This window comes from Oculina patagonica, chromosome 7 (assembly GCF_052425735.1).
Source record: "Oculina patagonica isolate OP01 chromosome 7, crgOcupat, whole genome shotgun sequence".
NCBI lineage: Eukaryota > Metazoa > Cnidaria > Anthozoa > Scleractinia > Oculinidae > Oculina > Oculina patagonica.
The window spans coordinates 31,380,075-31,407,239 of record NC_135764.1 but is presented as its reverse complement, the minus strand read 5'-3'; the positions used below and the strand labels follow the sequence as shown (position 1 = coordinate 31,407,239).

General features: G+C 39.7%; 1 protein-coding gene across 1 annotated transcript; it reads left to right on the top strand.

Moving 5' to 3' along the window:
* LOC144661586 (uncharacterized) lies at positions 1–27,165 on the top strand. Its single transcript, XM_078522387.1, has 37 exons — positions 1–375; positions 3,436–3,507; positions 3,667–3,818; positions 4,512–4,739; positions 5,846–6,066; positions 6,690–6,870; positions 7,279–7,607; positions 7,967–8,117; positions 9,267–9,644; positions 10,482–10,772; positions 11,525–11,815; positions 12,286–12,546; positions 13,031–13,204; positions 14,038–14,193; positions 14,893–15,075; positions 15,646–15,768; positions 15,960–16,039; positions 16,179–16,361; positions 17,035–17,103; positions 17,563–17,692; positions 17,961–18,089; positions 18,875–18,956; positions 19,047–19,146; positions 19,321–19,370; positions 19,601–19,724; positions 20,141–20,232; positions 20,639–20,741; positions 21,109–21,262; positions 21,896–21,965; positions 22,248–22,314; positions 22,489–22,565; positions 22,835–22,964; positions 23,053–23,091; positions 23,411–23,497; positions 23,973–24,166; positions 24,711–25,053; positions 25,469–27,165. Exons 1-37 carry the CDS (start codon positions 182–184, stop codon positions 25,703–25,705), a joined length of 5,925 nt encoding a protein of 1,974 aa, XP_078378513.1. The 5' UTR covers positions 1–181; the 3' UTR covers positions 25,706–27,165.

The following is a 27,165-nucleotide window of genomic DNA, read 5'->3' as shown; positions in this document are numbered from 1 at the left end:
ACAGTAATAACAGTTGAGATCTCTTGAATTCAACCCGCAAGAATTTCTGTACCAGACTGTACAGTCGATTTCTTCTTTGTTTAGAAAGTTCATGAAAAATACCACACTCTCGGATGTTTGTATGAATTCCGAGCAGTCATTTGCATACGATTAGTGACCCTTTCGATCGCGGCAAACAAACATGGCGTTTATGCCAGTGTTGTGGTTGCTTCTCTTTGTTGTTCCGTCGCCAAGTCTTGCTCAGTGTCCAACAAATTGTGTGTGTACAGCACAAGGAAGTCCAGGGTCGCCGAGTTACAAGAAGACTGTCGATTGTGCAGGAAAACTCGGCGATTTGGAAGTCGCTCCTGACATCCCAACGGATGCTACTCATTTGTAAGTGTGAAGTACCCCGTGTTTGAATATTTCACGTTTTTATTTTACTTTTATTATTGTTAGACGCTGGGAACGAATATTTACAATTTCATTTTAATATTTTATCTTTGTTTGGTGCCCGTTCGCGCCAAGACGAAGCGAGCTCGTACTTTTAGTGATGTTGCTTTACAGAGTGGCAAATATATTTTCGTATAGTATAGTTCGAGTTAACAATATATACCACCATTTTACCGATTTAACTAACGACTTCGTTTTGTAATCTCTGGTCAATCTGTTGCTGATCTTTTAGATGCACGAATGATGATTAAGTTTTTGCCGATGTCGTGCATTTTAAACTAATGGACGCTTGTTGCTCTCCCTCTGGGAAATGATTCAAAACAAGAAACGAACTTAAAATAATAGAGGCCAACAAAAACTCTAGAACACAATGCGACGTGGATTGGGAGATGTTTAGAACACTTGCATATTGTGCGAGTATGTTGTTCAACGTTTCTTTGATTTCGAAAGAAATTTTGAGTATAATTTTTTACAACTAAATAAAATTCGACAGCGGGAATCCGCATTTTTTGATCGGTATAGCGTGTGGTATTTATTTGTCATCCAGTTAGCGTAACATGAAAGTTACATGCACGCTGAAACATTGTAAATTGAAATCAACATTGAAATCAACAGCTTGTCGATTTCACTTATTCCATACACAGCGAGAAAAACTGTCAAGTTTCGAAATCTTCGCTTGAACTGAACGTGTTGGCAAGTTTTCAGCTCACGAACTTATTTTGTAAATTTGTTTTCCTTTCGCGCTTTCAGGGTTTACATTTCCATTGGCACCTAGCGTCTAATTGTTAAAACTCGCTTATCGAGGTGTTTAAATTACCGCTAGATGACGCGAGGTGCTATAATCGAGTTAGCATCTTACACTACCCCATGCCGTTACAAAGTACTAAGTTGTAATTCATGTTCTTAATCGTGATCAGTGAACTGGGAAAATATTTTTTATCAATTCAACGTTCGCGGCTATTGTAATTAAACTCTCTATTTAATATTTCCCGAGGTCAAGAACGCGACTGTGACCTCAACATGGAAACTATTTTTACATCACGTTCACAAATCACGTCCAATCAGGTTTCAAGACTTACAAACTACAACGATCTTAAGCATCTCTCCAGTTTTAAACTAGTCATCGCTTGCTAAGCGAGCATTAATAAAGTTCTGTAGAATCTGAGAGCAAAGACAGTCAAGACATGCCTGCATTGTCATATAAGCAGACACAATTTACTATGTTTTCCAAAACCCGATATCTTTCGACGGTATTGGTCATACATATTGCTTCTCGTAATTTCGCATGCCTTCAAGGTTGAAATATATTTCATTGAAGAGATAATCTTTTGTTTTATGTTAGTTTTATTTGAAAGTAATTGAGTCAATTTCACAGCGTCGCGTCATTTAACTTTACTGTTAATTTTCTCAGTTATATCAAACGTTCAGGCCATTATTTTGCAGAGAACTTCTTCTATAGTGTATGCTAAGCTTCGAAATCTACTCTCTGTTTGTTATGTTGCTAAAATGCTATCATTATTTGATGTTTTAGTATTTGAGGCTCGCATTATAGTACAATCATCTGAAACATAGCGTGACTCATGTTAGCACATTCGGTATCCACGTTTTGTTAGTATATTCAGTGATCTCGCACTCAAAGTCACGCCGAGTCCACAAATACATTCCGTATAAAAGTTTACGCGATTTTCTTTTCAAGATCGAGGACTGTGTTGCAATCTACAACATGATTTTGAAACAATAGTTTTTGCATCTTTCCAGCTTCTCAATTGTTTTCAAAAATAAATATTTATTTAATTACATGAAACTGTCAATTGTCCAAACTGGGCCGTGATAGCACTCACGTAAAAGAAATCAACTGGAAAAAAAGACCTTAAGCTCTTTTTACCCTATTTATATTTTCAGAAATTTGATTCTTTCAGAAAAGAAAAAAAAGCTGTTGAAATGAGAATTGCTCATAAGAGAAACCATGACAATTTGTGTGACGAGCGATTTGGTCCAACTTATAACAAGTTTTAATGACAATCTTGTTAAGATATTTTGTTTAAAAATACACAGACGTGCAGATATGCTTCTAAACTTGACTACAACGACTTAAGTCGGGCAGGGAAGGAAAATATTTCAATTATAAGTTATTAGATTCTTTTAGCCATGAAAGTAAAAGATGTTTACCGGTTATTCACTAGATATAAAGATCACAAAATTAGAGATTGAGCCACAGAATTAGGGTAATCATTGCACACAAACAAAGAAAAAGAAAATACTAAAATATGATTGTCATATTCTGTGAAATCTAAAACTTTCGAAAATAGTGGAGAATTATAATAATTAAGGTAATAAAGAATTTGTGTATTTTCTAATCCGTGTATTAAGGGCTTGGGAGTTCCTTTCATTAAGTGTGATTAATAAGTACCGACAAGATTTTAAAACTATTAGATACGAAAATAACCGTGAAAAGCTCGAGACCGCAGAAGATCACAGGAAACCTAAGAAATTAAATTAAAGTGGAAATTCCGATAGAGGGTATCCGATTAGGGATTTTCGGAGAGAGGCTGGCAAGGAAGTCAATAGGGTGGGGTAGAGTAGGGTAGGGTAGGGATGGGTAGGGTAAAATAGGGTAGAGTAGTAAGAGTTGGGTAGGGAAGGGTAGGGTAGGGTAGGGTAGGGTAGGGTAGGGTAGGGTAGGGAAGGGTAGGGTAGGGTAGGGTAGGGTAGGGTAGGGAAGGGTAGGGTAAGGAGAGTTAGGGACTGGACTACTGTCTTTTGGGTCTTTAAACAATTCTCCGCTCCACTTGTTTATCAGGCACCTTTTATAATAGAATTTCACAGAAAAATTTTCTTGATATGATCATATTAGTTTTCGTTTCCTTTTCTTAAGTTTGTAAAATCTCGGGCGTTTGGTTTCAACGCATTCTAAATGAGTAGCGAAATTAAAGAAAAATCATACTCTTGCACTAACAAACGGCGTTGGGATAAGTTTTTAAAACAAAACTTCTTTATTTGCAGAGACTTGAGTAACAACCGTCTAAAGACAGTTCCAACAAGCATTATCCAGAAAACACCTGGTCTGAAAGAACTGTGAGTGGATTATATGATGGTTTTGTCAGCTGTGCATGTTTGTTTCTGTGACAAAAATTAGCTCAGAGTTAAACGAGTTCTACTCAGTGTTCTACTTACATTTTGGTGTATATTCAAAAGCATAAGAAGATAAAAAAATACTATTCTTATTTTGCCCAGGTATTTGAGTGGAAACCAGTTGACTTGTGACTGCAAACTGTATGGAGTCTACAATGCTGTCCGTTCCTTATCCAAGTTTACAGGAACTTGTTACCAGCCAGATAAATTGCGTGACAAGGACATCGCGTCACTTAAGCTATGGGACTTCTGTCGTAAGTGACGTTTTTTCACTAGATAATTATATGAACACTGCCTTGCTGTCACGTCAAAATTGAGGAGTTAAAAGTAAGTCTGCAAAACAGTCCTATAGTTGCATGAGCTCAGAACACGAGGTGTCTGAAAAAGGTTTGAAAAAATACGAATGTGTGAAGTTGGATTGACGATAACCTGCGATCTTCAAAACCATTTCCTATGCTTCGAGGGGACAGACCAGAGCTTCGCTAACGAAAGTTAGCGCTTAATCTGGGCCTCCCGCTCGCTTTGGGGTACAAATTTCTATAGGAAAGACAAGAGTTTGGTTCAGTTTAAGGAGCTCTAGACTAGCACAAATGGTTTATCATGACTCTCTTCCTCCACGAAAACCTGAGGCGAACTCAATCTTGTAGAGGTCTTTCTCCAAATTAAAACAGGAAAATTAACAAACTAAAAATAAAGGGGTAAACGTCGAAGAAAGGGAAACAAGGTATATGCGAACTTACCTATGCATGATTTTGTCTTTTGAAACAATAGGTTACCAAGCGTTTCCCGGTTAGCAGAGAAAACTGTAGTGAAATCTGCGACGAAATAGTATGAAAGCTGCCCCTCCGCGTGTAAAAGTATAAAGAAGTGTCTAAAGAAGTCAACAATGTTCCGGTAACGCGCCTAAATACTGTTGCAACTAGTATGTTGTTTTCATTTTTTAACAGGTGGCTGTGCCTTGGCCAAAGTCTCCCAGATATCCAACATCGATAAAGAGTATTCTATGGAAATCAGTGCTAACTGCGACACTCATGTGCGACTGTTTTGTCGTGGAATGGACACTGACAATCCCAAAGAGTATATTACACTGATTTCTGGCCAGGGAGAAAACTATGCTTACGTTCACGACTACATACAGCCGTCCGCATCAAAAGATAGCTGTGCTAAGGTCAACGGTAGGGAAACAGTCATTTTTGTAGAAATTAACATAACTAGGTAAAATTTTAGGTTTTAAATTTTTACTCTTTTTGGCGCCTATTATATATACATATAGAAAATTTTTTTCTTTATAATTTGCGTTCACGCACACATTTTACGGCTTGCGCTCCAGGGCGCGTGGTTTATTGTTGGTTGTGTTTTTGTTGTTTGTGATTCACCCGTGAACACTTCTTAGTCAGTGCGTATAGTCAAAAAAAAAAAATGGAATAGTGTCTATGGTATCAAAAAGTGTAATAACATTTCGGTTTAGTGAAATCACTCTAACCTTGGCTTGGATATAACTAACATTCATATATAACAAACTAAACTTACAATTAGTAACCAGCCACTTATGAGAATATTTTAAAATGCTGGTACTCCGAGCGCGAACGTATAAAAAAATCTCGCCTGTAGCAAACAAATTGCTTTTGTTTGTATTTTGCAAACAAATTGTTTGGGCCACATTTTCTCTTCTCCCGGTCCCCCTTATCGATTTTTTTTCCTAACTGGGCTCCTCTCTTCCTTCACTCACCGTTCTTTCCCGTTCGCATTTTTCGATGATTTCCATCCAAGCTAGCGCTATTTATATTATAATTATCTGAATTATCACTAGCTTATAGAATTATACAGTTTGATCCTACACTATTAAATGAAAACGATTCTTTCCTTGAAGATAATTTTGGCGATTTACTGGGTAAAACAAAACGATCTTTCTTGTTGCTAGTCGTCATGAATGAAAGCCATAAAACGTGGGGAAATGTTTAGTTATTAAAGCAACAACGATCAACGACTCCTCTCACTTGAAACCCTTCGTCGTTGACCTGTCGTTGACCTATAGCTAGCCATAGCTAGCAAGAGGCAGACAAGACACTTGTCTCGTCTAGATTTTAACCTAAAATTAAAAACAAAACACGTTTAGTTGAGAAAATAATCAGTTGCCAGTTAAACGAGATTGATTTTTGTGAAGAAATACCTTATGAAAAATACTGAAAATAGCGTTTCAGAGCTTGCCTCGTCTATGCCAAACGTCTGGCTACAGCCCTGACTATACGAGTAACAACATTACGGGTTTTTATTCATTTAGGTGGCTCTACATACACTGAAGCAGGATCAACAAGCTTCTCCAAAGTTCGCCTGGATCTGAACAGCATGAGTATTGTAGCTGACGATTTTCATTACTCCACCACAAGCTCTGGAAAGCAGATCAAATACGGCGTAGCTGGGGATTGTTATTCTGCCAGCAAAGAGAATTGTCGGAAAGGAAAATTTAAAATAGATCTCAGAGGAACTGGATTTCGCCTTAAGGTAAGTTTCAAGACAGATAATTGAGTTAACTGGTGAAGGGTATCGCTATCGCTTTAAACGACAGCGTTACATAATTCCAGTGAGGCATTACAAAATGAAGCTTCATATAAAGCTGATCCTCTGAAATCTGTTGAGTAGGATGAAATTGAGTCTGTGGGTGGGGTGGCAGGGGCTGATGAGTTTGTCGAGAACACCAGCTAACCCAACTTCTTTTTGGTACCCGTTAATTTCTGTTGGTCAATCAATCAATCAATCAATCAATCAATCAATCAATCAATCAATCAATCAATCAATCAATCAATCAATCAATCAATTAATTAATTAATTAATCAATCAATCAAACATTAAAACAGTCAATCAATCAGTCAGTCAGTCAGTCAGTCAGTCAATCAATCAATCAATCAATCAGTCAGTCAGTCAGTCAGTCAGTCAGTCAGTCAGTCAGTCAGTCAATCAATCAGTCAATCAATCAGTCAGTCAGTCAGTCAGTACTTTAATCAATCAAACAAACAATCAATCAATCAATCAACTGATGGATTAATTGATGAATTGATTCGTTATCAAGTTTTAACACCATCCATTATTAACTAGCTAATCAATAATACAATCATTTTTTTTTCTAGGAGGGAGTTTATTGGGAACCTTATGGTACACCAGTGGACATCAAGAACACTCTGAATATTAACGAGGACCGTGCAGTAGTGTCTGCAGAGTGCGGGGGGTACTGTGGAGGCTGCAGGGCTCGTGGTGGAAATCTAGGAGTGGAACTGGACTACTCGTATTGTCCACAGGAGGGAATTAAATGTAAGAAAACTGTCACAATATCCTAGCTATAGGATTTTACAAGATGTGATGTAGAGTGTTTTAATTGTTATTTTACAATAACTGTGAGAATTCTCCCGCGCTCATTGGTCGAGAGCTGTGGTGAATGAGAGTATAGATCATGAGAGTGACATAGCTCGTAACGCAAAGCAAGGCAACTTTCAGAAAACTTAAGAAATTGTCGTGGCTTTTCCAATAAACCAAAACTAATTTTGAGGTGCCAATTGGGACATGCGCGAAAGCAGACCATAAAAATGGCGTCATAAAATGCACAAAATTTTGCAGTGAGACCACTCGCCTGCTGCTCTTGGTTCTACTTTTTTATGGTATCTAAAAGTGCAGACTATAGAAAAAGTCGTCTATTTGTAAATTGTCATTTTATCTTGGCAGCTTGCTATCAAGCACTAGGAATGGAGGATCGTTCTATCACAGACAGCCAAATCACAGCCTCATCCTACAAAACTGGCATAAACAAGAGTTACAAACCAGCTTACGGCCGACTGAACAACAGGCCCTCTGGGGCGATGGGTGGGGCATGGTGTGCGGGAACGTCGGACTCGTCCCAGTACCTTCAGATTGATCTGAAAAAGGAGATGACAGTATCGGGTGTGGCCACTCAAGGACAGCTTGATGAGGCGAATTGGGTTGCACAATATTCCATTCAACACAGTAGGGATGGTAGCAACTGGAAGGATTACAAGGAATTTGGATATAAACAGGCATGTGCTGCTTGAAGAAACTAATGGAAGCAGCCCTCTTGATCACAATAAGTTTAAAATAGTTCAGCGCTAAGTCTAGGAAAAGAGCACTTGTGTCCGTCCATTTTTTAAGCAAAAAAGACCCACCCTCACTCTCCCCCTGAAAGAAAAAATGCCAAAAAGTTCATCTTCACTAAGTACCGTCCCCCTTTGGCTTAAGGGGCTTTGCATTCTTTCATAGGACTTATTCATTTTCACCCACGTTTGTAACGAAAGACATCAAATAGTTTGCGTTTATTATTTTTAAGTATTACTCAAGTAAAGGAGTGACAACCAATCCTCCAAACATTAATTAACTTCTTCTTTCTTTCATTTTCCAGAAATTTGATGGCAATGTGGACCAGCACAATGTAGTAAAAAACTTGTTTAACCAGCGGTTTCGAGCACGTTACGTAAGAATTAAACCAGGGTTGTATAGCAGTCCAACAAACACGATCTGCTTGCGCGCTGAACTATATGGATGCGATACAGGTAACTGAGACTAAATGGTTCTTTTTGTGAAAATAATGGAAGGCGCGGTGACAGAATGGTTATTGCGCTTGGCTCTGGATCGAGCGGTCGGGGTTTGAGCCCTGGCCGGGGGCACTGTGTTGTGTTCTTGGGCAAGAAACTTTACTCTCATAGTGACTCTCTCCACCCTGGTGTATAAATGGTTACCGTCGAATTTACTGCTTGGGTTAACCTTGCGATGGACTAGTATCCCATCCAGGGGAGTAGAAATACTCCAAGTCGCTTCATGCTACGGAAACCGGGATAAACAGCCGCCTGATGGGCTACAAGGCTCGTATGCAGACGTTACCTTACCCTGACTTATGTGAATATAATATAAAGATGTAAAGATATGAAGCAGGGTGAAGCTAAAGTCTGTTTCAATGTTTGGAGAAGCCAGATGATCTAATAATGCTAATGCTTAAATGCAATTTCTGTAGCATAAAGTTGCTTCCACGGCTTGAAAAAAAAAAACCTGAATTCAAGCTTGGCCTTTGGACAAGCATTTCTCAAATTTTACTTGCCCAGAAAAGTTGCATGCTTGTTTAGGGTCTTTATTTTGTGATTTAGTGGGCAGACGAATGGTCTAGGTCCTTGCCCGTGGAACAATTGAGCATCAAAAGATGCTTGCCCGACAGAAAAAAAAACACGCACTTGTTTCAGAGGATTAGACGGAGCACTGTACTACTCCCTTACACAAAATGCAGGTCCATCGCGGAATTTTACCTCTCTAGTTGCCCTGGCTAACAACTTACCGACACCTATTATTACATGCCTGGGTGGAAAGAGAGAAACTGTAAAAATGAAGTGTGTTGATGACTGCGGTCAGCGCTTGAACCTAGGGCCTGATTGTTTAAAGGGTGGATAAAGCCATCGGCCTGATAAGTTGCTATCCAGTGGAAACGTTTTGACGAAACAAGCCATGCTATTTAACTGGATAGTGATTTAATATGATGTGGATAGTGTTATCTGTCCTTTAAACAACCGGGACATGATCTATTTTGCCATCATACCTCTGGAGAGCGGGATGAAGGAAGCGCTGGCATATGTAATAGAGCTTTGATGCAGTGATGTTTTGTGTTTCGAATCGTTAAAAGTGCTAATTTTTAAGTCTGATTTGATTCTTAACAGATATTGTCTCCGTTGTGATCCAGAGCAGTTCAACCAAAAACTGCTGGACTCCAATGACCAGCTCAAATCCGTGTGAACCTGGAGACGGAACACTGTTTTCTTTGCAATCCTACTGTCAGGGCGAGGGTGTGATGATGGCGTTTCGTAGTGATGGAAGCTTGATTCATAGCTGTAGTGGCAAGTGCGTGTTTAAAAATGCAAGAAATCAACTTGCTCTTAGAGATGGACCATGCGATACGTTCACGAAGCGCAAAAATCCTACTGGGACCATTGTGCTGACCCACCCAGCCAGTGGATTGTGTGTCAACTTGGATGCCGCAAACAAGTTGATTTTGTCAAGTTGCAGTACTACATATTTGTTTGAGCTTACACAGTCAGGTAATTAATAACAACGTTTTTGTTGGGATAACAGTGGTATTTATTTATCTTAAGTTGAAGGGGGAGGGGGTCGGCTAGCTGTTGCCTGTACCAGCAGCCAAAAGGTAAAGGGGCAGTATTTGGGGATTTGTCACGAATTTTAACCGATTTTTAAACAACTGAAAATTATATTTGTGTCGTTGAAAACCTAAAAATAATGGTCCATTTTTATAAACAATTGCTATATTAGAGCGCCAAAAGTGTTAAAAAGCGTCTTTGGCTGCGGATGGCTAGGATGAAAATGGATTACAACTTGAAAAATTTAGGCTTAAACTTTTCAAGTTGTTTCCGCGCGTCTTCAAAAAAAAAAAATCGGTATTTATAGCCGCAGTTTGATGTTTTATTTCCGCAAATTCAGGTTATATCTTTCTTTAGATGTTCAAAATAATGTTTCTCCTGGTTTAAAGGGCTACGTCACGGACAACGCATCTTGAAAAGAATGACAAGTTTTTTCAAGTTTGTTGATCGCAATCCGTCTTAATCTTCGTCCGTCGAAACCATCCCAACCAAAAAAACAAAAGCTATCCGTTATTTTCGGGTTTTAATTTCTCCGTTGCTGTTTTTCTACGTTGTAAAACTATTATTTTGAGGTTCTCTTTAATTTGAAAGTAATCGGAAAAGTTTATCAAAATACCCTGACATTGCTCCTTTAACTCATGGTTTTAACTGCCTACTACTACTTTAAGAACAGTTTAGACCCCGTGACGTAGATCCAATAATGATAATGACGCCGGTGACAATGATAACACACGTTACGCGAAATATTTTTACCTAGAATTCTTATTTTTTCTTCCACAGGTCTCCAACCAATTGAACCCAAATTACAGAAGAAAAGTCCCCAGTACCTAACACTCGATAAACCAGGCTGGGTTCACTTTAAAGTTATTGCTGATCCACGCGCGAAGTTGTTTTGGAGCAAGACCCGACCATGGCCTGATGGAGAGAAATTGCCAAACCTGGAGTTTGTGCCATTTTCAAATGGATCACTGTTTGTAAGGAAGGCGAAGAAAAGTTACGAGGACAGTTATTATTGTACAGCTGTCAATTCCGGAGGGTACGAGTTTGAAGATGTCGACGTTAAAGTAGGAGGTAAGAATATTTGTAAGCCGGAGTGGATATGCATTATTGAGGTGGCGTTCGTGTTCATCTCTTTGGTGTTCAGGCCATCATTATCAACGCAAAAGCATCATCGACGTTCAAATCTTAGCAGTCAAGGTTGTTCAAAGGGTGGATAACGCTATCCACAGGATTAATCGCTATCCAGCGGATAAGTAGTAACAAAACATACTTCGCTATCTACTGGATAGCGATTTATCCGATGGATAGTGTTATCCACCCTTTGAACAACTGGGCCCGCCGGGGCCGTAGCTTATAACAGGCGAACTTGAATTTCTGGTAAAAGATTTTGAATTTAAGTTTTGTTAATGTTCCTGTCTTGAATTTATTTTTTTTTAATGTCCCTGCAAGAGGCTATGCTTACCTAGTAAGTGAATATGAAAGAAGCGTTTCTTTTTCTGATATTGCCTAAAAATGGCATTTCTGGACTTCTAGATTTCGAAATTTGACTCCCTAGCGGCTCGTGCTTTTGGCGCTTCGCAATTGCCTTGGTTATTAGAAAAGTCTGGATACGGGCCTGGCAGTATGCAGGATGTTTGTCACATGAACCTATTTTGATGGTCTAGTAGCCACTATGAGTCTCCTATAACTCAGTGGTAGAGCGTCCGAAGTAATAATCTGAAGATCATAGTTCGACTCTTGGGAGCACTCGGAATTTCTTTTTCTCTGAGTATGCTTGTGTAATTTACTGAAAATCATTTTTTTTATGTTTCTTTCTCTTGCAGAGCCACCTCGTTTCGTCAAAAATCCAAGCAACTTGATAACTTCAGTGAACAAGACGGTGATGTTTGACTGCAAAGCTACAAGTGATCTCGGAATTAAGTATTTTTGGTTCCAGCGTTTAAAAGGATCTTCGTCTTTGACTTCCATATTGAAGCTGGACAAGCGATTCAACATTTTCCCCAATGGCTCTTTGGAAATACGCAGAGTACAGAAAAAGGACGAGGCATTTTACCACTGCCGTGCTGAAAACCCCATAGGATATAACAATGTTTCAGCTTTTCTGCGAGTTCTGGGTAACATATTTTTAAAGAGAAACTTAACAACTTTAATACAAAATGTATTTTTAGTCGGCTTTGGTTGTTGGGAGGCGCAATGGCCTAATGGTTAGCGCGCTGGACTACGGATCGAGCGGTCTGGGTACGAGCCCTGGCCGGGGAACTGTGTTGTGTTCTTGGAGAAGTCACTTAACTCACAAAGTGCGTCTCTCTACCCAGGTATATAAATGGGTACAGACGTAAATAATGCTGGGGGATAACCCTGCATTGGACTAGCATCCCATCCGGGGGGAGTAGAAATATTCCTAGTCACTTAATGCTACAGAAACTAGGGATTATGGGCCACTTGGCTCGACGCAGACTTATGATGCTAGGTAACACCATTTAACTTTCGTTAAAATTATACATCAATGTTAAAAATAAAATTTGCACTGAACGAAATATATTTTTGGCCATCTCACTGACATGAAATAATTTTTTGCACACAGTTCCTCCAAGCTTTACAATCCTGCCTCGCAGTGCTGCCGAGCCATCTGGTAGCTCTCCTGTGTACAACTGTCAAGCAGATGGGGACCCTCTGCCCACAATCAGCTGGGCCAAGATTGGTTCAGCCCAACCACCAAAAGAGCAGCTAAAGAATGGCAGCTTGTTGCTAAGGAACATTCAAAAAGCTAATGAAGGACGGTACACATGCTCAGCAACCAGCAGTCTGAAGACCATCACAACAGAAATTACTATAAGTGTTTACAGTGAGTTCATTTTTCGGCTTTACCAAACTGAGTCATGTTTTTCTCCCAAATGCCGCTTAAAACGCCGTTTTAGCCCATTTAACGCTGTTTTTAAGTTCTGTGGATTAGTTTTTAGGCTGCGCTATAACTTTTAATCTGGTGAGTCATTTTAGGGAAAGGTCAGTTTCAAGTTTTGGATATTTTGTGCATTTCCTGAATTTGTGAGCTGTTGTTGCCTTTCCTAAAATCGTAGCTAGCCTCTTTCCTGTACTCAAAGCGAAATTTTTACCTCTCCGAAAACAAAACGCATTATATATTTCCCATATCACGAAAGGTAGAGACAACATTTCACTAAAGAAAATCTGACGGAGGTTACAAGCCTTCTGAACAGATATTCACCGAAATAATCCGTTGACGTTACTAAAGGAGTAGAAGTGTCTTGGTCTGATTGTGAATTTTATGACTTGTCCTAATTTTTGAAAGTTCTTTTTTGATTGCATTTCAGCCGCCTGTAGAATCGATCCTCAGCCAAATGCAGTCCACCAACCAAATCACAAGTTCTTCGCAGCTGGAGAGAAAGTTATCTTCAACTGTAAATCAGGGTTCGGGACGAAACAGGATGGAAATCTTTCCTGTCAGGGTGATGGAAATTGGGATAAGAGCTTTCCCGTGTGTGCTGGTATGTAATCTTTTGCATTTGCTTCTACACTGTGAGTCTGTGACAGCCAGCATGACAATTAAAATCCCAGGGAATAACCGTAGGTAGACTAGCAGAAACCAACGTTAAGCGCTGGAAATTAACGATGATTCACTGCTGTCTTATCTTGAACTCTAGGATCGAAACAATAACATTTACTGTAGCTGCATTTTGCATTTTCGTTCAGTAAATTATTTTGTTTAGACCGATTTTCAATTGAGTGTCGTAAAACCAAAAACTGGCCAATCAAAAAAGACAATCCAGTGAATCAATCAGAACTGGAAGCAAATACATGTCGCCGGCACAAAGCGCGGGAAAACGTGTATGAGCGAGTCACGATTGGTTTTGGTTTTACTTTTGACAGGTCGGGAAAAGAGCAGGTTTTTTTAAAACAATCCCCTAAGCACAGAAGATTGGTTTTCAATTGAGTGTCGTAAAACTGAAACGAAAGTAATCTCTCTGGCCAATCACAAAGGACACAGACAATCTAGTAAACCAATCAAAACTCGCAGCAAAAACGCGTCGCCGGTGCAAAGCGCGGGAAAACGTGTGAGCGCGTAACGTGTTAGTCTCCCTCGCAGCCGTTTTTAGTGTCGTGGGGAGGAGCGTTGCGTGACGACACTAAAAACGGCTGCGAGGGAGACTAGTAACGTGTGGAATTTTGGTTTTACTTCTGATTGGTCGAAAAAAAATTGCGTTTTTTAAACCAATCACAAAGCGCAGTCATGCAAAACCAAATTAAACACAGATTACTTCCGACACTCAAGTGAAACGGGCTCTATATTGTGATTAAGTTAAGTTTTCTTTCTGTTCAGATATCAACGAATGTGCCATCCTTGCATCGCTTCCAAACCGACAAAATGAAACCAAGCTTCGAAGCTGTCACGAAAAAGCCCGCTGCGAAAACACTGTGGGCTCATACAGATGTGTGTGTATCAGGGGATATGCTGGCGACGGATTCACCTGCATTGGTATGATTTAGCTTACTGTTATTGTTATCTTTCTTGAGAGAATACAGCGCGGTCTAATAAAATTGCATTAGTAAAAGTAGAAAAGTAGCACTGTATGTACCTGCCAACTCTCTCAATTTACCCCGAATTCTACAAGCGACTACTCCTGGCACTAGGTTCTGTTTGATAAAACACAACTTGGACTGGACCTGGAAATGTTCGGAGAGTCTTCGGGAATCTTCAGTATGTCCTTGTAAATCTTCGGACGTCTTCGGATATGGTCAGGTCATTCCTCGAAAATCCTGACACTTCCAGGAAAAAAAATCTCGCGCCTTTGTCTCGTAAGAAGTTGGCAGGTGTAGTACTAGTAGACCTAGTATAGGAAAGATTTAGAGATGACTATGAGGAGGTTTGAAACCCGACAATTTCCCTAATTTATTATGCGTTCCATTGCAGGAGTGAAGACACTAACTCTCACAATGCCCTCTCCACAAATGGGCAATGTTTAATTCAAAACACCATTGGGAAATTAAACCTAACGAAAATATGTTTAGAGCCATTTTCAACAAGAAAGGCATTGTCAGCTTTGAGTATCGAATACAATCAATTTTCTAATATTGTATTCAAAGATTTCGGATTGAGCTCCAGCGCTCTTGTTGCGACAGATTTTATACATTGTTTTGTTAAGGTATCTTTCTAAACATTTTTCGCTTGTTTTAGCTGTTTGTTTGCCGCCAGAGCAACAAGGAAATGGAAAATGGACACCAGAAAAGCTAAGTTACAACATTGGTGCGACTGTGTGGCTAAACTGTGCCGCAGGCTACCAGCTTACAGATTCAAGTGTTTCGAGCGTCACATGTGGTAAAGACACTCAGTGGAGCGCACCAAATCCTACTTGTCAAGGTACGTGATAACAGTTACCCTTCCTAGCTTAAATTTTGCATTTCGAAAAGTTCATGACACTGTGACATTTTCAGTCAAAACCGAATCATTATGACAAATCAGGAACTTTTTTCACAAGACCATCAGTTGGTAACAGAGTTAAGAATGCTTTTGCACTGGAGAATTGCTGCTGAATTTCTGGACAGGGCCATATTTGTATTATATACTAAATCCTCCATTTGAGAGCTGGGTCAGTTAAATCTACTTTTGATAGCGTTTTTTTAGCAACAAGTTTTTAAGTTGCTTTACTTACAGGTAGTCCGTGTTTGGCCTTTCTGGAAAGTTTGGTTAAGACTCTGAAGACTGTATAATTACGCATCAAAATACACTTTTCTCAGCACATTTGGTTTTCGTTTCTCCCGTCTTTACGTTTCCTTGAGAGAAATAAAATATAAAACACTGCCACTTTTTAGCTTGTTTTCACATCAGTTGAGGCAATGTATTTCTTATTAGATATTTACACAAGAATGTACATGTTTATAGTTTACGTTTATACAATGTAAGATTATTTATAGAAATGTTTTTGATTAGATAAGAATGAATGCGAAGAGGGATCTCCCTGCCACAAGACTGCTGACTGCATCAATACTGAGGGCTCATACACATGTAGATGTAAAGAGGGATTTGAAGGAGATGGCATAACAGAATGTAAAGGTAAAGCTTACATACAGTCCTTCCTAAAAATAGGCATAAGTCACACCATATCTATGATTACAAAGACGTTGATTTGAATGTCTTCTTCCCTAAGAAACTTTTCCTTAATTTTTTAATGGAATTAACTTTCGCCCTTTTTGACTCATTGAGATGTAAATTATTTGCTGAATTTTAAACTGTTGAATTTTCAGAGAAGAAAAAACGCATTGTGACTGGACCTGATGGCAAAGCATGGAAGTACTCAGACAAGATGAATGTTGTTGACGAAAAAGTAAGCAAAAAGTCTTGGTTGTTTAAAGAGATCGTGTCATGTGAAAAGTACCAGCGTGAGAGACATGCATGTACATAAGAGAAACGACAACATGTTTTAGATGAAACTTTATGAAGATACGTGTTCTTGCCTTAAACAGCTCAAGCAATATGAACAGAACAGTATTACCCCTGAAGAACTGTTGGATGTAGTACTCAACTCCTCGGCCCAGGCCTCCGATGACTCGGAACAGCTTCTCCCGGGTGATCTGCTCTTGATTACCAAGGCAATGAACACCGCTGTGTCAAATATGAATTCCAAACAAAGAATGTCCACTGCTAAGGTAGGGTACGCGTTTTCCTTTTGGTGTTACGTTAGTTTGAATAAGATGTAGCCGTTTTGTTTATTATGTAGAAATCCTTGATTTAGAAAGCATGTTAATGTACAGTAAATTAGGTAGGCTTGATTTTTGCAGCTCTCGTTTCTTGGTCATCAGCTTGTTATAAAGTCTTAACTCCCGGGGGGGGGGGAGGGTACTCTCCCAAAATACCTATACGGCTATATGCCGCCCAATGGGGTCGTGTTTTTGGGCTCCGGATCTAGAACGGGGTATCAGTTTTAGACACGATTCCTTGAACGGGGCATGATATTTCTAACACACAAAAGTTTAAAGTTATCAGCAGCCAAAACGGGGTGTTAAAAATATACCTGTTTCTAGAACGGGGTATCATTTTCGATGTAAATTCTTTTCAAAACGGGGTGCTATTTCGGAGACCCGGGCGGCACATACGCACCGAAAACATACCTGAGTACCCCCCCCCCCTGGCCCCGGGCCTTAACTTGGGGTGCACCTCTTCTAAACTCAGTGTAGTATCGAAAGCTAAAGAAGTTGAAAGCGCTATTTTGTTTCACGTTAGAAACTTGAACCTACACGTGAGTTCAGGTTGCTTTTGTTTCATAATTTTTTTCTTATTAAATCATGTTGTTACTGTACTAAAAACATTTTTTTTTTGCAGCAAACCATACAAATATCTAGTAACATTTTGGATAAGAACAACAAAGACCAGTGGAGTGAAATACAAAAGGTACTTAAACTTGCTTAGTAGAAATTTTAATACAGCGTTATATTGGGAGGCGCAGTGGCCTAATGGTTAGCGCGCTGAACACTGGATCGAGCGGTCCGGGTTCGAGCTCTACCCGGGGTCACTGTGTTGAGTTCTTGTGCAAGACACTTTACTCTTACAGTACATCGCAGGTGTACAAATGGGTACTGGCGAATTTAATGCTGGGGGGGGGGGGTAACCCTACTATGGACTAGCATCCCATCCAGGGAGGACTAGTAATACTCCTAGTTGCTTCATGCTACGGGAACCAAGATAAGTTCCTATCTGATGTGCCAATAGGCTTGAACGCAGACTTTACCTACCTTTACCTACACTTGGTGTACCTACAATGCTATCATGTATTAGTTTAAATATATTTTTACCGTATAAGTGTACAAATAACTGTATATGGACTTTATACATTTTCGTGTTATTCTCTAGGACTCCAAAGGCGTTACTGAAGTGATGTCGTTATTGGACAAGTTTGCCATGGAGCTAGCCACTGACTTGGAGAAGCAAGGATCTTCGAACAATAACAATGCCACTGTTGATATAAAAATGGACAATATCGGTAAGTACGACACACTCTGACTAGGTGAATCACTGTTGGACCTAATGGGCATTCCATTAACAGTCTGAAGACCTAAATAAATAAACTTACGTTTCCTTTAGCATCATAGAGTCAGCAAAATAAAAAAAAATGGTTCCGAATTTATGGTTCGTGCAAACTGGTAGATTTTTCCTTCACGTTTACGCACAGGAAATTCTCCGGAAAAAAAGGCATTCGATTCCTTGAGTGCTTCATTTTTTCTGTCTTACTGTCTTTTTGTTGGTTTTAGAAATGAAAGTGATGGTAAAAGAAGCGAAGAAATTTTCACGTGATGTCGAGTATCCTGACAACACAAAACAAGGCAGTGATAGCTCAGCGCAGATACGTTTGCCTCAAGAACTGTTTGGAAAATATAAAGGTGAGGCGTTCTTCTTAAGATGCACAATTTACTTTAATCACCGCAGATGGTAGAGACAGATTCTGAACGACAAATTTGAAAATTTTTGGCTGCAGTTTTCAACAAGTGCCATCTCAGGGGCGGATACAGGGGGGGGGGGGGTGGATAGGGTGGATATTCACCCCCCATTTTTTTTTAGTAAAAAAAAATTCGAAATGTCACTTTATTTGAAATAGAAAATAAATAAAGAAAGAAAAATTAGCTCTCGCTCATGTCTGGTTGTTGTTACGCCACGTTTCGCCGTCTGCCGCCACTTAGGGTTAGGGTTAGGGTTAGCGTTAGGCCCTAATGGTCTGCCATCCACCCCCCCCCCCCCTTTTGAAATCATAGATCCACCCCTGCATGATCTGTAAAGTATGTCCTTTGCGGTCCTAGAAATTGACTGTTCCGTGAACACTCACACTCAAACTTGCCAACACGGTAATCTCAGTTGTCATCTTCCGAGCCGAAGCCACACAATTGTTGGGCACGCGAAGCGGGTACTTATATACCGTAAAATTTACAGTTACCCAGCAGCCACGTCGACGAATTGTCACAGTCACTGTGGTTTACTTTGCTAATTAACCATGCGTTACAGCATAAGAACTGAATATGGATTTTAAAGAAACTCTCTGAAATGAAAGTCTAGAAGTAATCCGCGGATGATCTTGGCCATCAAATTAACTTAAACATTTTTGTTGTTGTTCATTGTTTTTTTTTTTTCTTCTGTTTCTGGCTAATAACACATACATTTTTTGTTATTTCAGATGACACCCTCGTCAAGGTAACGAGTTTCTTGTTCAAAGATTTGGGCGAACTTATGCCTAAGAGAGGAGAGGGAATTAAGAAGTAAGTCCGCAAACCTCGACTTTTTTTCCTGATCCCACCATTTGAATAAGTGGCTTCCAAGTAACATATATGACTTTTCTTTTTCTGTAGGTTTGATGTCAGTTCTCCAATAGTGTCGAGCTCTCTATCTCCCGCTCCGTCCGATGGGAAACTGGACCCACCTATCACCATAACAATGACGAATGAGAAGGTATGTCCCCACCCCCTCAGATGTACATTATGGTGCATTTAGTTAAACAATAGACTTAACTAGCTATTCTACATAAAGCATGCGAGGCATTTATCGTCGTTTAATAAAAAAACGAAAATTCTCTGTGTCTTGTTGAAATGTCTAAAACAGGTTTTTCTTTCGTTTCATTTTTAGCCAGCAGACGTAGAAGCGGTTGACAAATGCGTTTACTGGGACTTCGAAAAGTAAGTTTCTATTACTAGCCGTAAGACTTCTTCTTACTTTAAAAGGCTCTTTAACCGAAAAGTCAGAGACAGGCTTTGTAACTGAATGTACTGAATCCGGTTATTTCTTCGGCTACGTCGTGCTGCCATAGAAAGATCCGAATTCAACTCTCTTACCGTTGTTACCGAACTTAAGAAGTGTAGCATGTTATAAGCATGGACATAATGTAATAATTTGACGTTTTTTTCAGGTCCAAGGAACTTGGCGGTAGCTGGTCAGCGGAAGGCTGTCGAGTGGTGTCCAGCGCAAGTAACGGAACAGTGTGCGAGTGTAATCACATGACCAGCTTTGCCTCGCTGTCTGTTTATGACAAGGTAAACTTAAAGTATTTTGTTTAGACGTGATAATTGGACTGTACCAAAAAGGATTCTTCTTGATTTCTTTCAGTCTAAATGAATCAACTTTCTGCAGATAGATATTTTCTTGTGTTCTCTAAGACTGTTTTTAGGCTTCTAAGTGTTTCTCCATTCCATGCAACACTGGCCCGCTTTATAGGCAAGCAATGCTTGCAAGGGCTACGGCTACTTAGTCGTCTTTACAGGGATTGCGAGCCTGTGTTGCAACATCCGTGAGGTTCCTCTGTGTAAGACACAGTCACGTATAAAATAGTGTGATATAACGTGTCTTAAACCTCTTACTCGTCAATCATTAAACTTACTTGCAATACCAGGATTGTCCACTCTGACTTACTTTCCCTTTGCTTGTTTTTTTTTTTTTCTCTTTTTTTCAGGAACTCGTTTTCTCCCTCATAATTTACATTGGCTGTGGTGTCCTGCTGTTTGCCGCATTAATAGCGCTGATACGACACTTCTACCTCTACTGGTCAGTTTTTAACTCTTATTTCATTGGAATTTCTCGTGCGACTTGTCTCGGTCGGTAAAGGCAATCGAAGAGGACTGGTACGAATTTCGTTATCACGCGCGAAATTAAAAGTTGCGTTTTAATTGGCTAGTGACGCAAATCATTATAAGGCAAGTTAAACTAATAGAACTTGATTCTTCTTCGAGGTAAGGCGACGCAATGCTGCTTTACAGGAATTGTTTCAGTGGGTAATTTTTTGTGCAAGACAGTTGTGTCGGATTAAAAAATGCCTTGTGTAAAACCGTGAAATTGTTCTTCGCTGCAAGAATGACATTTTTGTTTCAAGTAATTTGTAACAGAACAGAATCTTGGCGCTTTATAATGTTGATTTTTACCCTTTTTGTTTTGTTTTTTTATTTTTGTACAGCAAGCTCCGTGCGGAACGTTCCATTATACACATTAATCTCTGTTTGGCCATAGCCGCTGGTATAGCTCTTTTCCTTGGTGGGCTTAAATTAACGAAAATTCGGGTAAGTAGAATAAACGAGAAAGTAAGACTAGAGTGTACCTTTTTTACTTCAAACTTCTAAACGCTATATCCTGACTGGTTTTTAGAGAAGAGTAGGGGAGATTAAGGTTGAAGTGTAAGCAATAGGCGCTTTCCCAACTTTTAACAAAACAAAGCATGGTAAAGACTATGTTTAAGGCTTTTTATTGGTTAAAACACAGTGCAATTCATCTTAGATCGGATAACTTTATTTTCAACCCAAGAATGAAAACCTTAAATTTTTACTTTTTTCGATGCCCTGCGCTGGCTACAGCCTGTAATACGCGAACACTAAATAAAATTATTGTCGATTTTGTATTCTAAATTTTCTTTTCCGTATTCAATTGCAGGTGGTATGTATCGTTATTGCTGCACTACTTCAATATTTCTTCGTCGCCATGTTCTGCTGGGCAGTGTGCGAGGGACTTCAACTCTTCATGACTCTCACAACAGGAAAAAACAGGAATTATACCCGGCTAAAGTACTTCCTCATTATTGGCTGGAGTAAGTAGAAAACACTGAAATGTTTTCTTCAGTAAAGTTAGTTTGATGGGTGGCAGTGAACTTCTTCTAAAAAACCAAAGACGGCTACAAAACATTGCCATTCTAATGTATAAAGTAAAACACGGACTTGTGCCCACTTATATAACGGAAATATTTAATACAGCCCCGAAACGATTTAATCTGAGGAACGCTGATTTTAATATTCCACGTTTTCGCACAGTACATTATGGAAAACATTCTTTACGATATTTCGGGCCTTATCTATGGAACAAACTAGACTACAGTGATAGAGAGAAACCTAATGTCGCGAGTTTTAAAAACAGTATTGGGAGAAAAGACCTCACACGTCTTATACAAACTGAGTGCAAATGTGACATATGCAGCTAGCCGATATACATTTTTAAATTTTAAATTTTTAATTCTTAACTGCAATTTTTATCTTTCACCTACTTTTATTATAAAATTTTATATTCTATTGTCATTTATTTATAGTTTTCACAATTAGTTTTTTAAGCTTAATACCTCAGACACTTTAATAATTAAAAAAAAAAAAGTAGAAACTTTCTGGAAATTTGTTTTAGAAACTCTGGAGTACCATCATGTAATAAATGCTTTGGTTTTTTTTTTTTACAGTTTTCCCACTAATTACTGTTGGAGTCTCTCTTGGCGTAACTCAACTGCATGGCTACGGGAGCGATGACTGGTAAGTTATTTTTATGTACCTTGTTCCACAAGATTACCGTTGTATTGAAGTGAGCCTTTAAAACGAAACTTATATGAATAGCTACGAAGAAAGTTTCTGTAACGAAAACTCATACCGATGTTACAAAAGCTAATTTGGGTTCTCCCGAACTTTTGTTACTACTTTTATTTCTTTAAGACGCAGCCGCACGCTTGCGAAAGGTATTTGTGTTTGAAAGTTGTCAGCCAATCAGCGCTCGTGTACCATTAACTCATGTGCGATTAAACTTGTTATTGTTTACAGGTGTTGGCTGGATTACTCGAATGTGTTAATGTGGGCGTATGTTTGTCCTGCTGCTGGATTTATTCTGGTGAGTGATGTTTTCATCATTTACAATCAGATTTATTAATCATTGTAAAATCTTGCCCCTATCCTATCTATTTCCCAAAAGTGGAGCTGTTTCGCAGAATTTCACTCAAGCACCCCCACCCTACCCCCTTGCTTATTAGATTGTCTGCTGAAGCCATACCGTGCTTCATTTCAGGTCAGCCTCGTCTTGATGGTGATGATCCTCTGTGTGAAAGGAAGAGTTCCCGACTCTGCTGATAGAAGAAAAGTCTGGTGAGTAAAGAATCAAATAGTTCTCGGTTTACGAAAATTATCTGTTAATCAATAAACCAACAACTGCACGAACCATGTGGCCACTTTGTCTTGTAAGACAAACATGGCTTTTGATTGGCGGAGCGCTAGCGATAGTGGAAGCTAACACAACCGTGTCGAAATGCGATTTTAACTGACCTTTGCAGATTGCTAGATTGGTAAGGGAACAACGCTATCTAAAAAATCATAAATGGTACGGTGTTTGTAATCAAATGTATTTCTCTCCCCAGTCTCTCGGTGCTGTTCTTATTTATTCTCATCGTTGCAATCGCCGGGACCTGGGTTGTAGCAGCCATTTACGTCAGACATCACGACAACAACATGTGGCAGTACGTGTTCGCAGGCGCCTGTGCCTTACAGGTGAGGATTTCGTGACTTATCACTGATTAGTAATCAAGACATTTGATAATTTCGACTCTTTGTTAACTTCTTCCTTGTCCTCTTTCAGGGAATTTTGTTGCTTGTGTACTGCCTTTTGGATCAGACTGTAAGTCGACTCTGTTTCTTCTGTTCTTATTCTTTTAGTTTTTCGCAATAACTCACGCTTTTATACAACCTCGTTCCCGGGAAGAAAAGAGATCCTGGGAACGAGGTTGGCTGTTACGCGTGGTCACACTGTGTTATTTGATTCTGTCACGCTAGAAAATCCTCTTTGGATCGGAATTGTGACAATCGACTCCTAACTGGACACTTTCAATGTGTTTGTGTTTTAACTGCTACCACTTCATGTCGTAGAGTTTGTTTAATATTCTGTTAATACATGCAATTCTGGTTGAAAGTATTATAAATTTCTGTGTGTATTTCAGATCAAGAACTTTACGTTCCATTATCAAATCAAGAAAATGCAGCACAAGGAAAAACGGAATTATTACAGCACCACCGATACAGTTCAGGTATGAAACATTTTGACTTTTATTTAGCTGTCTACTGCGAAAAGTTATTCGAGTTTTCACACAACGGTACTTCTCTATCACGCAATGCTTTTGTCACGCAGCATTGCACGATATGCACTATTTTCCAATCTCTTCTCGAATCTCCGCAGCACTTTATCAATGCGACATTTAACTTGGCTTTACTGAACATCACAAGAATTTGAAATGTCGACATCTGTCAATCATGGTCAGTTACCAAAGTGACAGCTAAAACTGCAATCCGTTATTCAAAAATGGAATTCAGTTCCTGGTTGCATTACTTTGAAAACCAGTAAGTCAATATAATACACATGTTATCTCAAAACTAAGGCTGAAAAGCTCACAGAACAAAATTTTGAAAAATCGATCCTATTATTCTTTATACGCACCTAGGCCTACCGAGAGAAACCTACAAGGCCTCACTTATTTCATGGCTTTTTTTTTTTTTAATTTCCAGTATTACGGAGCGGACGCAGTTGACGGGAAATACAGGGTGACGAGGCCATCTATCAAAGAGTCCAATACTGATCTTCGAGGCTCATCCAAGAGACTGTCCCGGATAGGATCCACGACAGGGGTGTTTGAAGATGAACCCGAATATCCGCCTCCCATTATGGACACTCCGGCCCCTTTAGATAGCGCGGTGAAAAGGTAAGGACAGGCAAACTAACCATTCTTAAAATCGCGGGGTACCGTTATACCACCTCACACTAGTAAATCTGCTACCCTTATTTTCTCTTGGTTGCTGCCTTAAACACCATTTTTTTGTTTATTGTTTACAATTTATGTGTGTCGTGGTTCAATTTACCCTTGATACAATTTGGTATTATCTTTTGTTCTGGTGTATGGTAATATATGATTATGACTAAAAACAAAGAAAATACCAGATTGTACCAAGAGTAAAATTGAACCACAACATACACACAAGAAGCTTGCAAGCAGATTGTTTTATTAACCAGAAAGCATACTCGAGAGCGTACTGACGGCAGCAGTTATCTTGTAAAAAGAATTAAGAGCTGGTAAAACAGGGAAGAGAGAGGGCCCGGGATCGCGGCTGGATGTTAAGGCTAATCTGGATCTGACGTCGACGAAATGCGTTGTCAATTGACTTTGCTGGTCTTCATCAAGGTCGCTCGCTGTATGTTTAGTCTTCAAAAGCACATTTAGAAAATTTTTTCCTTTTTTTCGATCACAGGAACATCGAAGGACAGCCAATCCCAGACACCCCCTTGGGTGAAGTTATTCACTTGCACACGTTTCCTCAGCAGAGAGCGGGCAGTTCATCTTACTATTCGTCGGTTCCTTCCGAATCTGCCAGCGATCGGCGTCCGGATGGAGCCGAAGAACCCGATTTGGCTATCGGAGATCGAAGGAATTCAAAGTCAAGCATGCGCAAGAGTGTGGACACGTTGTTATCGAGTCACTCTAAGTTACAGCAGATTCCTGAGAGAGAGCCACTTATGAATTCTGGGTACCATCAAGCAGATTCGCCACCCCCGTACAACAGTAGAGAACGCCCCAGGCCTCACGAGTTTAAGGTAATGCAATCACGCACTAAAACACTAATTTGTCCCATGATCGGACGAGTTAGTTCGTTTGCTCAAATATGGACGATATGCCTTGCATCAATACTCCAATGCCCTTTATTTTTGCCGAATTTGGAAATCGCGAGAAAATTGGGCAAAATTGGCGGGAAAAATTTTCGCCATATTCCATGAGCCACGAACAAAACTGAGAAAGTACAAAGTTTCCTCCAGTCTAAAAAAAAAACAAACAGCGTTTTTTGTCAGTAGCACGTGTCAGAACAAAAGCAACTCGCTTTGTTGGCTGTCATTACCACTCCCGCAACCCTTTTTATGCTATGGTAAACTTTCAAGCGAAAATAAAGAAAACTCTACGCGAAAATTTAAGTCATAAGGGTAGCGAATGACATCTTTCCTTTTCCTGTTGTAGAACAAATCACCATTCGAAGAAGACCACTCCATAAACGCATCTCAGGACGCTTCCCTAGACTCCTCGCGCCGCAAGTCACGTCGTTCTCGCCGACGACTCGAAGAAGAGTTCGGAAAATCCGACCGGGAATCGATCGTACAACGGAAGAAGAGCTTACGGTACTCATCGGGTTTCTTCAGTGGAGTAACAGTCGAGGCAGACCCACACAAAGTAGAAAAGCCACACGCAAGCCTGTGAAAATTAGCTTATTTTTTCAATTCAAGAAAGAAGTGTTTGTTGCATTGTTTTGCGGTTTTGCCATTGGCTGAGGCAACGATGAATGATCACGATAACAGCAGCAGCAGAGTGACACCACGTGATTGCCACGTGTACCTGCGGTAGGAATCACCTTATTTGGTATAGATTGCAGGCGCTTTACACCCCGCGGTCTCGTGAGTTTGTCTATCAAATAAACATGGCTGTCGCAAGAGATATATTGCGAACTGCATCATAAGAGATAGTTGCATATTAAAAATAATATATGTATTAGCGTTTACAGACATGAAATCCAAAACGTTTCGAGCCAGTTCAGTAGCTCTCTCCTCCGCAGAGGCCTCTTTTATTTTTCGTACGGGCTGGGAAATGGGGAGAGGTGAAAAGTAAGCGCGCGCAGCCTGATGAGAGAAAAACGAAAGCACGCGCGCGGGGGGGGGGGGGGGGTTCCGCCTTTCCCCCTCCACTAAAGGAGCCTTTGCGGAGGAGAGAGGGACAGTAGCAGGTTTTGTAGTCCCAAGCGTATAGCTTTTAGACATCATTTACTATTAAGACGGCCAAATATCATGATAGATATAAAGAACTGTAGGGACTTTTCAATTCAATCTGTTCGGGCTAAAATAACGTAAGTGAACAGGCGTCCCTTCCAACGTCTGAGTTTCAACCTGAAAATTTTTTTTATACCGATGACGTAGCTATTCTTGGATCCAGTAAGTGTCTCTGATTGGTTACTACTCGCGGGCGAGTAAAACCGAACAACACCACACGGATCTCTGTAGAGTGACGTCATCAGTATGGAATTTTTTAGATCAAACCTCGGACGACTGTCGAGCAGGACAAAAATTGAGCGCGCGGAAGAGAGACTTGTTTTAACGTTCGCTAAGCTGGATTTTTTTTTGTCGCTTGTTTGCTACTATTCGAGAGCGTGGAAACTAGATTAAACCGTCTTTGGACAGCATTCAATCAGAAGTCTTTTGCTACCCATACGTTAGTCTCTAAAACATTATAAAGTAGCGAGAGTGCCCAAGAGTAGGAGTGATTTTAATATCTAGAAGTTCATATTTTAAGTGTGAAACTTTAATCAAGAGAAGAGAGTTTTTTCATGCGTGGTCTTAGTGTGATTTTATCACAATAAATGGCGGCTTGCTTAGTTACGCTTACAGTAAATTTTTAAGTTTAAAGTAGAAGCTTATCACATTAAATAGCGGCTTTTTAACGTCAATAGAATACGTTGTCAAGTATTAAAACATTTAGCAAAGCACTGTGTGTAGACAGTTATACAGTTATGCATATGTAGGTATACGTTTAATTTCTGCAACTGTGTTACAAAAACTTCGTTTGCGTAGATAAGTTTGCGAAGAGAAGACATGCAGACGGACATGTAGCATACTCATGATATGTTAACTGAAAGAGTATAAAAAAAGTCACAATAACCAAGTTAAAAA